This window comes from Cuculus canorus, chromosome 3 (assembly GCF_017976375.1).
Source record: "Cuculus canorus isolate bCucCan1 chromosome 3, bCucCan1.pri, whole genome shotgun sequence".
NCBI classification, from domain to species: domain Eukaryota; kingdom Metazoa; phylum Chordata; class Aves; order Cuculiformes; family Cuculidae; genus Cuculus; species Cuculus canorus.
Genome location: NC_071403.1, coordinates 101896478 through 101907444, shown reverse-complemented (window position 1 = coordinate 101907444; position 10967 = coordinate 101896478). Strand labels below are relative to the sequence as shown.

At 51.7% G+C, this 10967-nt stretch overlaps 1 protein-coding gene across 2 annotated transcripts; it reads left to right on the top strand.

The window, feature by feature from the left end:
• Window positions 1-2368: 2368 nt before the first annotated feature.
• SLC35B2 (solute carrier family 35 member B2) lies at window positions 2369-9690 on the top strand. Of its 2 annotated transcripts, none has more exons than XM_054062464.1 (4): window positions 2369-2471; window positions 5573-5766; window positions 6070-6230; window positions 7506-9690. In XM_054062464.1, exons 2-4 carry the CDS (start codon window positions 5610-5612, stop codon window positions 8442-8444), a joined length of 1257 nt encoding a protein of 418 aa, XP_053918439.1. In that variant the 5' UTR covers window positions 2369-2471; window positions 5573-5609; the 3' UTR covers window positions 8445-9690. The 2 variants fall into 2 exon arrangements, with proteins under 2 accessions (XP_053918439.1, XP_053918438.1); XM_054062463.1 differs by lacking the exon at window positions 2369-2471 and adding an exon at window positions 2558-2688.
• Window positions 9691-10967: the final 1277 nt, after the last annotated feature.

Below are 10967 nucleotides of genomic sequence, written 5' to 3'. Positions count from 1 at the left end.
GAAGGGACTCAAAAATTATCAAAGGCCTGGAACACCTTCCCTATGAAGACAGGCTGAGAGTTGAGATTGTTCCACTTGGAGTGTCTCCAGGGAGATCTTTTTGCTGCCTTTCAATGCTTAAAGTCAGCTAATAAAAAAAGATGGGAATGAACTTATTGGCAGGGTCTATAGCAATGGGACAAGTGGTAATGGTTTTAAACTAGAAGAGGAGAGGTTTAGACTAGATATTAGGACAAGGTTTTTTGTGTTGAGGGTAGTGAAACACAGAAGCAGGCTACTCGGAGAGGTGGTAGATGCCCCATGCCTGGAAGCATTCAAGGTCAGGTTGGATGGGGCTCTGAGCAACCTGATCTGATTGGTCCCTGCTCTACAAAAAAGATGCAGATAGATTGGAGAGGGTCCAGAGAAGGGTCACTAAGATGATCGGAGGGCTGGGAAACCTTCCATATGAAGTAAGGCTGAGGGAACTGGGTTTGTTCAGCCTTGAGAAGAGAAGGCTTAGGGGAGACCTTATTACCATTTACCAGTACATAAAGGGTGTCTACCAAGAGGAAGTGGACTCCCTTTTTACCAAGGAGTCACATGGAAAAGACATGGGGTAATGGGTATAAGTTGCTCCTGGGGAGATTCCAATTGGATTCCAGAAGAAAATTTTTCACCATGAGAACAGTTAAACATTGGAATAATCTCCCCAGGGCAGTGGTGGATTCCTGTACACTGGACACTCAAGGCTCAGCTTGACAGGGCTCTGGGCCATCTCATTTAAGCTCTGTACTACCTAAAAAGTTGGACCAGATGATCCCCGAGGTCCCTTCCAGCCTGGCATTCTGTGATTCTGTCTAACACTGATAAGATTTTGGCTCTGTTACCTGTGAAAGTGCCCTTCAAACAGTTGACAGCCAAGGGCTGATAGCAGCCTCCTCTTTGCCAGACTGACCAAGGCCATCTCCCTCAACCTCTCTTTCCCAGGACTTGCACTCCTGGCACTTGAAATCCTGATGCCCAGCACCAGTATCTGTACATCCCACTTGAACTAGGGAGCCCAGGACACGTCTTTACTGCTCCCCATTCATGACTAACACCTCGCTATGGAGCCTGCAGCCCTCTCCTCAGCTGCCACTTCCCCTGGAAGCAGCCTTGGAGCAAGCAGCCATTCTTTGCTAGTACTGTGCAGCATTGCCTGTACCACGTAGCCCATATCATACTTTTAAGGCTGAGCTTGACAGGGTTCTGGGCCATCTCGTTTCATAGAATCACAGAAGGGTTTGAGTTGGAAGGGACCTTAAAGATCACCCAGTTCTAACTCCCCTGTCATTGGCAGGGACACCTCCCACTAGACCAGGCTGCCCAAGGCACCATCCAACCTGGCCTTGAACACCTCCAGTGAGGGGACATCCACAGCTTCCCTGGGCAACCTGTGCCAGTGTCTCACCACTCTCATTGTGAAGAATTTCTTCCTAATGTCATATTTAAATCTTCACCCCTCCGATTTAAAGCCATTCCACTTTGTCCTATCACTACGTGCCCTTGTAAACTCTGTATTACCTAAAAGGTTGGACCAGATGATGCCTGAGGTCCCTTCAAAACTGCCATTCTGAGATTCTGTATGATCTGGTTGAAGATGTCCCTGCTCACTTCAGGAGGGTTGGAATAAAAGACTTTCATGGTCCCTTCCAACCCAAAACATTCTGTGATTCTGTGACTCTATGATTCAATGATTCTGTGATCGTGTGAATCTGTCACTGTATGAGCCTATAATTCTGTGATTCTGTAGTTCTATTATTTCTGTGATTCTATGATTCTGTGATTATGTGGATCTGTTATTGTGTGAGTCTATGATTCTACGATTCTGTGATTTTGTGATTATATGATTTCTATGATCCTGTAATTATCTGAATCTGTTATTGTATGAGTCTATAATTCTATGATTCTGCCATTCCGTGATTCTACAATTTTTATGATTCTACAATTTTGTGATTCTATGATTTCTATGAGTCTATGATTTCTGAGAGTCTACAATTCCATGATTCTGTAATTCTACTATTTCTATGATTCTATGATTAGGTGATGGGGTGATTGGGTGATTCTGGTATTCTATGATTTCTATGATTCTGTGATCGTGTGACTCTACGATTTCTATGATTCTCCGATTCTGTGCCTCTCCGATTCCCGATTCCCGATTCCCGATTCCCGATTCCCGATTCGCGACGCAGGGAGCCGGCAGCGCCCCCCACTCCAGGCGCCCTCCCCCGCCGGCAGAGCCCGCTCGGCTCCCGCATCCTCCGAGCCACGCGTGGGCGCCAGCGCAGCCTCCGCCCGGCTCGGGCCGCGCTGTGCTGCGGCGCCTCCGAGTCGGCAGGGGGCGCTGCGGGGCGGCTCCGCACAGCGCGGCGGGCGGGGGTGGTTCCTCCTCCTCCGCCGCGGCTGCCGGGAGCGGAGCCGAGGGGCGCGCGGCCGGGGCAGCGCTGCAGGTGGGCAGCGGGGCCGGGGAGGGGCGGTGCGCTCTGTGCGAACGTGGCCGCCGGGCGCGGGGGGGGACGGCTCCGCGCGCAGAGCAGCGGGGTCCCCGCCCGGGCGCGGGGTGGGGAGCGGGCGATCCCCATCCTGATGGAGCTGCGGGATCGACCCGAGGCTATTCCTGCTGCCCGGCTGACGGGCGGGAGGAGGCGGGAAGATCCCGAGTTCGTGGTAAGTGGGGGGGGGAATGGGCTTCTAACCCCAACGTAAGAAGGATATGGAGCTGTTGGAACGGGTCCAGAGGAGGGCTACGAGGATGATCAGAGGGCTGGAGCAGCTCTGCTATGAGGACAGGCTGAGAGAGCTGGGGTTGTTCAGCCTGGAGAGGAGAAGGCTCCGAGGAGACCTTATAGTGAGTGACCTTCCAGTGTTGAAAGGGGCTACAAGAAAGCTGGGGAGGGACTTTGCAGAAGGGCATGGAGTGATAGGATGAGGGGGAATGGCTTTAAATTGGAGAGGGGAAGACTTAGATTAGATAGTAGGAAGAAATTCTTCTTGATGAAGGTGGTAAGGCACTGGCACAGGTTGCCCAGGGAAGCTGTGGATGCCCCATCCCTGGAGGTTTTGAAGACCAGGTTGGATGAGCCTTGAGCAGCCTGGTCTGGTGGGAGGTGTCCCCGCCAATGGCAGGGCAGTTGGAACTGGGTGATCTTTAAGGTCACTTCCAACTCAAACTGTTCTATGATTCTACAAGTCTATGATTCTGTGATTCTAAGCTCCAGGCTTGTATTTAACCTCAGCCCTTCGAAGCGGTAGCGATGCACTGGAGAGGGGGAGGGCTGCAGGCAGGGGTTTCTTTCAGGCCTCTGGCCCAGGAGCCAAATTTTGCATTGCGGGCAGAGGGCTGTGGCCAGCAGTGCGTTTTGAGAGCTGCCCCTCGTGTGCAAGGGAACAGTAGTCAAGTCTGTCATCTCGGCTCTCTGGCTGTTCTACAGGCCCCAGACTAAGGCTCCTTTCATGCCTCAGCGTGCTGCCTGCTTGCCCTACACGGCCCCCTCCTTTTTTACCTGTAACACTGGTCTCCCTGTTCCTTCCCAGCCTCTGTAGGGAGGGCAGGACCTGCTGCACTGAGTCAGCTCTCGGGGCCTGGGAATTGCTAGCGCAGGCATAGAGAGAGCCATTGTCCCTCTACAGCCTCCTCTTCATGGTCGCTGTGGGAGACCAGAGCTGGTTCTCCTCCCGTGGCAGCGCTGAGGGGGCCACTGGGGGTAACAGAAGGCGCAGTCACGCTGAACGGAGCTTGCTGGCTTTCGGTCTCCATCAGGTTGAAGGAGACGTGGCCCATGAGTTTAGCAACCAACTCTGCCATTTGTGTCCGACTTCTGCAAAAGCAAACAGCATTTCTACACCCTTTTTTCCAGCAAGAGGGCTGCTGCAATCAACCATGGTTACTCATACAAGCAAATCCAGGAGCATTTGGGCAGCTTCAGCCCCAGGTGCCTGAACTGAGTCGTGTTCTTGCACCCCTACAGACTTCAATGGTGATCCTGCAGCAGGAGAGAGGACAGGAGTGGATGTGTCAAACTGCCTTTTCTACAGGGGAGAGTGAGGAGGAATGGGAAGCAGGCACAGAAACCCACTCCTAGCTGTTTGTACTTCTCCCTGGGCTGGGGATTTCTGAGTCCTTTAAGTCACAGACGGGAGATTTCAGGGTGAAACACAGCCTCGGTTTAGGTCAGGTTGTTGGACTCTGGGGGCCTGGCCACAGCCACTAAGTATAAGAAAAGCCCCTGAGGCCTTTCCCAAAAGTACAGGAATTTGGTGGGGAATGCTTATTCATGAAATGGACTTAACGGTCTTTAAAGCTCAAAGTTTGTAAGTCTTGGTTTTTCATGTGAGGGCTACAAGAGGCTGCAGTTATATTATACTGGGGACAGGTGCACCCCTCAACAGGGCCTAAGTTCCTTTGACTCACTTGTTTTTGGGGGAGCAGGGATTAACATCTCTGGCCCTTTCAGACACAGGAGGTCAGGCCGCCTTCTACTGCATGTCAATGTAGCCAGCCCCACAGCACCCTCACCTGGCCCCCAAGGCAATCGGAAGGCTTTCTTTACTGGGAAAAATGGGGTAGGGATGGAGCATGGACCTCCTATCCTGATGCAGGAAGTTGCAGCTTGCTCTGCGAGTGGAGAATGTAGGTGGTTTTCAGTGTGGGAAGTATTTGCCTGCTTCTGTTGTGTCTATGATGTTCTTGCTCTTTGTGTGGACCCTGAATGTTGCAGGTTTGCCTCTGCGGGAGGGAAGAACTCCTTCAGGGAGTATTAAACCTGCTGTAAAGCTGGCTAGGTCAACCTCTAGGACTATAGCTGAAGGCCATCTCTATGCCTTCTCGGACAGTCCTGGTAAAATCTCAACCAGCCAGCTGGCAGGCAGGTTCCTTCCCAGCCTGTCTCTCTGGCTGTGTCTTGCCAGTTGGTGAGCCCTGGTAGTTTCCTTTAAGCTGTGGGGAATCCCTTGGCACGCTCCTTCCCTTCCAGGGCTGTGTGGGAAAGTGGGGGAGGCTGGCAGCCTGAGCCGTCTCTGGCTGTCCTCCACTCACCTAGTGCAGCCAGATGGGGAGGCTCTGAACGGTTTGTCCTCCTTCTGAGGGAGGCCACTCTGGCCACAGGCTTGAAACATGAGCTGCTAGGTAGGAGTCACTTTTTCCATTCAGTGACCTTTTCTTTTTCCACCCAGGAGTTGCACTAAAATTTAACCTAAAAAGGTGACGTGTGAGGTTGTCCTTGCGTTTGGAGTAAGGGCGTTGTCAAAACCAGATGGTTACAGCAGTGTTCAAATATTCTCTCCAATCCTGGAAATCCAAGTTTCTAAGTCCACATGTTCCTAAGCCAGTGCAAACACCCTTAACAGAAGCAAACAAATGTCTGGCACGTGAATTTCAACTCTGGAGAGCTTTTCCTACTCCACGTGCTGCCAACATCACTGTTGTTGCTGGGGTGGGATCTGGGTGCTTTCTGCTGGTGGGGAGCAGGCTGGGCAGCGGGTGGTGCAGGCATGTGGAGCAGAGCTGGCCATGTACCAGTAGCCCACCATCTGCCTCTTCCTTTCTCCGCAGATTTTGACTTCCCTTTGTGTTGGTTTCCCTCCCTACAATGGCTACGGGTGAAGAGATCCCCCTTGGTCTGCAGGACTCATGGGGGGACTTCTGGCTCTTCCGTTTCTTTGTTAATGCTGCTGGCTATGCAAGTATTGTGGTGCCGGGATTCCTCCTCATCCAGTACTTCAAGAGAAGGAACTACCTGGAGACAGGTAAGGGCAGGAGCTTCGCTTCCACATCCTGCATCTCTGTGAGCTCTCAGTACCCTCCTGGTCAACTCTGTTCAATGTTGACAGGTTATTTCCCCAGCCTGCTTTGTCAGACCAGGCCTGAGCCACTTGCAGAGCTGCATCCCAGAGCTGTCTAGGTGCTACCCTGAAACGAATTTCTCTGAGACTGTTGCACCAGCAGGTGTGGATGTTAGTAAGGAGGGAGGCTTCACCTCTCAAGCTGGAGCAGCTTGTGATGCCCAGGCTGTGGTTAATTCTAACTCCATGTTCTCTTGCTCCATTCAGGCCGAGGCATTTGCTTCCCTGTCATCAAATCATGCGTGTTTGGCTCTGAGGCCAAGTCTGTACACCAGGACGATGGCTCCCTGCCACCTCGAGCAGAATCCACAGAGTCCTCTACAGCCCGACAGGTCTTCAAACTGCTCTTCTGCGCTGCTGGTCTACAGGTAGGGGCCCTGTGCATGCGGCTGTGGCCATCCCTCCCTGGGAGAAGGAGTTGAGCAGCAGATTTGTGTTTGTTCCTTGAAGACCAAGGATGTGGTGCTGTCCTTGATTGAGGCAGGGTTGCAGGCTGGCCAGGGTAGTCCACCAGAGCTGCTGTGTGATCTCTAAGAGCTGTGGAGGTTTTCCTAGCTGGTGTCATCTCGGTTGGGACCTCCTGTCCATCTGATCACAGTCCTCTGCAGCCATGGTAGGGAAAATTCTGTGATTCAGCAGATTGTTAGAGCTGCTTTTGCTCTGGCCCTCGTGTCAGAGCAGTAGATCGTTTGAGCCTTCTTATCTCCCTGGTTCTCTTCTGGGTCACCTTCTGGTGCTGGTGCATCCCACCTTGATGGATTGGATTTGAATACTGGAGAGAAATACTGTATTTAGCTACAGATTAGCAGAATTTTTTAATCATAGTTTCCCAAATTCTCAGCTACAGCCTGCTTATCATTAGGAAGGGCATCTTTTTGGGTCTGTGTGGAATGAAAATAGAAATGTGGGCATTGTGACAGAAAAAACATGCATCCCACAGCTAGCAGAAGACACCCACTCTGTGGCCTACTCCAGCTCAGTCAGATTTGCTGAGGGTCACCTACAAGTCCTCTTGGGAGGATGGAATTTCTCTGAGCCTCAGTTTCTTGGAGGAGATGTGTGGTGAGAGGAAGTCTGTCTAAGTTCTGTGAGAGGCTTGGTAAAGCTGCACAAGAAGTAATGGAAGTGACAACGAGAACAGTGATCATCCCTGAGGACAATTTCCTCTGCCGGATTTGAAACTAGAATTGATTTGGATAGAAGAACTAGGCCTAGGGAGCTGGAAGTGAAAACCAATGCAGAGGCCACTGGGAAAACTGCCAGAACCTGCTGCAGGGAGCTGGCACCAAAACCACAGCCGTGCATTGGTAACGTTCCCGTTCCCTGATCCTGTCAGTCTGGTTGAACAGGCAGCTTAGAGCATAACTGCTTGCTGTACACCAGCATGTTTGCTTTGCAGTCTTCTGTCTTCTTGAAGAGGCTGTAAACTGAGCAGGTTTTGTTTGGGATGGGATGTTCCTGATTGTAACCACACAAGACAGTGAGTTCCCTCAGGCAGATGAAAGGTGTCCGGGAAGCACTGCTGTGCAGATGATGAGGCGATGCTGGAGCAAGCAAGGATCTCTTTGGGTCTGTCCTTCCCATGGTTGCTTGCAGCTGCCTTGGCAGGTCCTGATTCTCCCTGTGCTTGTCTTGCTTCACAGGCCTCCTACCTCACATGGGGTGTCCTCCAGGAGCGTGTGATGACAAGAACTTATGGTGCCACTGAAACAGACCCTGGTGAGAAGTTCAAGGACTCCCAGTTCCTAGTGTTCATGAACCGCATCCTGGCCTTCACGGTGGCTGGTCTGTACTGCGCCCTAACCAAGCAGCCACGCCACGGGGCTCCTATGTACAAATACTCTTTTGCCTCCCTCTCCAACATCCTCAGCAGCTGGTGCCAGTATGAGGCACTCAAATACATTAGCTTCCCCACCCAAGTGCTGGCCAAGGCCTCCAAAGTGATCCCAGTGATGATGATGGGCAAACTTGTGTCACGCAAGAGTTATGAGTACTGGGAGTACCTGACTGCTGCTCTCATTTCCGTGGGGGTCAGCATGTTCCTGTTATCCAGTGCTCCCAACAGGCACGTGTCCACCGTCACTTCTTTCTCAGGCATTGTCCTCCTGGCTGGCTACATAATCTTTGACAGCTTCACCTCCAACTGGCAGGATGCCCTCTTCACCTACAAGATGTCTCCCGTGCAGATGATGTTCGGTGTCAACGTCTTCTCCTGCCTTTTCACAGTGGGCTCACTCCTGGAGCAGGGTGCCTTGCTAGAGTCATTACGCTTCATGGCCCGCCACTCAGAATTCACGGCCCATGCTGTGCTGCTCTCAGTGTGCTCTGCCTGTGGCCAGCTCTTCATCTTCTACACTATCAACCAGTTTGGGGCAGCCGTCTTCACCATCATCATGACACTCCGCCAGGCCTTTGCCATCCTCCTCTCCTGCCTCATCTATGGGCACACTGTTACAGTTGTGGGTGGGCTGGGAGTAGCGGTCGTCTTCATGGCCCTCTTCCTCCGTGTCTATGCCCGCAGCCGCATGAAGAAGCGCAGTAAGAAGCTCCCACCAGGCGAGTCCCCTGTACAAAAGGTCTAAGGAGCTGAGGCCATGGTATTGAAGCCGTGCCTGCTGTCCTACCTCCGCTTGGGGGTGCTTGCTTGATTTCTCAGAACCCGCTGAGGAGCAGGGTGAGGTATGGCTAGAATGGACCAGTGACTCACTTTTCCACCTGCTTTTCCTGGGGAAGGGACTGGAACAAGCCCAGAGAATGCTCCGGGCTGCCCCAGCTCTGAAACCTTTCCGTTTGCCTTAATGGATCAAGGACTTCTGGTCAAGACGTGGGCCTGGGAGGCTCACATACTGAGGGAGAAACGGCATGGGGCTGCTGGCACTCTTGCCCCATCTGTGTCTCGTGGCTTCTCTCCAAAGTCACTGATGAACAAGGGAGCTCTCTTCACTGGCACTGTCTTGCCTCTGGCTAATGCTTCTCCATTCGTCACTACTACAGAGCTCAGCAGGAGGAAAGGGCAAGCAAAACACTAACTTTCTTTTTGAAACACCTTGATGTGAGACAAGTCTTAAGCTGAGCCTGTCGCAAGGTTAGGGGACTTCTCAGCCCTGCTCCCAGCAGGTGCTCCAGGTAGGACAGGCACAGCTAAGGAAAGGACTCCCAGTCTGTCTTGCCCCATGCCTGGGATCTGTCCTGGAAGGGCACTGCAGTGAAAGCTGGTACGTCCCAGTCTGGTTTTATCAATTCCTTGCTTCTGCTCCAAGACACTTTTCTTCGCTTCCCTTGGCCCAGGCCAATTTTTACACAGAGACTGAGGCTGGCCGGTACAATTCCCAAGACTTGCTGAGTTGTTCTAGGTTGCTTTTTGGTTACATCTGCTGCTGTTGTACAGGCCAAAGGCTGCGCTGCCCAGAAGCTCCAGCATCACCTCTGAGTGTCTCAGTGCCATGGTTTCTGGGCTTTGTAGTTGCCATTCAGAGAAGCACAAATAGCCCCTCTTCTTCCTGCCAACTGGAAGCATCAGCCCCAGCTTTCTGGGGGCCCAGCAGGAGCCCCACTGTGCCTGGAGGGCTGAGAGATGGGGCAGAGCCCACTTGCAGTGCCTTGTTCCTGCTCCACAGGCAGCAGGGTATGGAGCGAGTGGGCACCCGCTCCTCAGGTATCAGGGGACTGAGCTGTGCAAACTGCTCTTCCCCAGAAGCCTGGGTTTTACTGGTTAACCCATTTCTCCTCAACACAACCTGACTGTCAAGCCAGCAGGTTTTGGTACTTTTGAAAGGCGACTTTTTTCGGATTTTATTTTATTAAATTAAAAATATGCTGCATATTGTGCTCTTGGGGTAAACATTCATTTTTATTGTTGGGGTTTTTTTTCCCCTGTATATCTGGAAAGAGGGAAGAGACTTCCCAGCCCTTCCTGTGTTCCTAGTCTCTGTGGGACAGCAAAGCTGTCCTTCTTTCCTTTCCAAACATAGAAGGCTCTACCATCACCCAGGCTGGTTTATTAGACCCTGACAGCAGTTGAGAACCAAGATCCTTGCACATAGAACTAGAGCTCTGCTTACGGTGGCAGGAATGTGGAAGAGCTGTTAGCCCGATTCTAGTTTGGCTCGTGGGTTCCCTGCATGGTGCAGCTTGGGGAGCCCCAGTGGATGTAGCTGGAGCCTGCATAGGTAGATGGGGATGATGCAGAAACCTGCGGGGCCCTGGAGGAGCCCATCCTTCATGGGGTGCATCTGCACCACCACTAGCTCCATAGGTCACACACCAGAGCCAGGGGAGTCTTGGAGTGTGGACGGTAAATCCCACTGATACGTATGGGATGGCCTGGTGAAAAACGTTGTCTGCAGGCCTCGGCAATCTGGTCATGGTGAGGTCTTGGGTCAGAGACAAGTCCTTGGATTAACAGAGCTAGAGAAAGATGAAACTCAGGAGAGGCTACAGGAGAGAAATAGGGACAGGAATTACTTTTCACAGGGCTGAGTTGTCTGAGCCTCCAGGGTTAACAGAGCTGGTGCTGAGCACAGTCCAGGTTTCAGAGCACTTGGCTCTCCAGCAGAGTTTTACCTGTGCTGCTTTCCTAGTTCTGTGCTTTTGAAAGGCCCACGCAGCCTCAGAACCCTTCATCTTTCCCTTACAAATTCCCCCAAATGTCTTTCCCTTACAAATTCCCAACCATCTACTGTCAGACTGAAAATGGAATGGATATTTTTTTCCTTGGTCAAAAACAATAGGTTGTTGGCCAGGTTGGGAAGGGGATCCCTTTTCTAATTTAAATGTAGATTTAAAGAAAAAAAAAATAGTGAAAAAAAGTCCCGAACATTCTAAGTTAAAAAGAATTAACTTTACTGATTTGTTAGTTGGCAAAAAGCTTCCTATCCAGAGAGAAATCTGTTAATACTTTTAAACAATTTTTCTCCTGTCTCATGGTAAGAAAACAACCCTAAATGCATTTACGAGCTCAGCTCCAGCACTGCCATAGCAGACCTCACCCCAACAGCTGCCACGCTTGCTGCAGTGCCCCACAGTGTCTTGGTGTGCAGCGAGGGACTCCAGCAGGCTCTGCCTCCTCCTTCCCTGTTGAAGACAGATACTGGCTGAAGCCCACT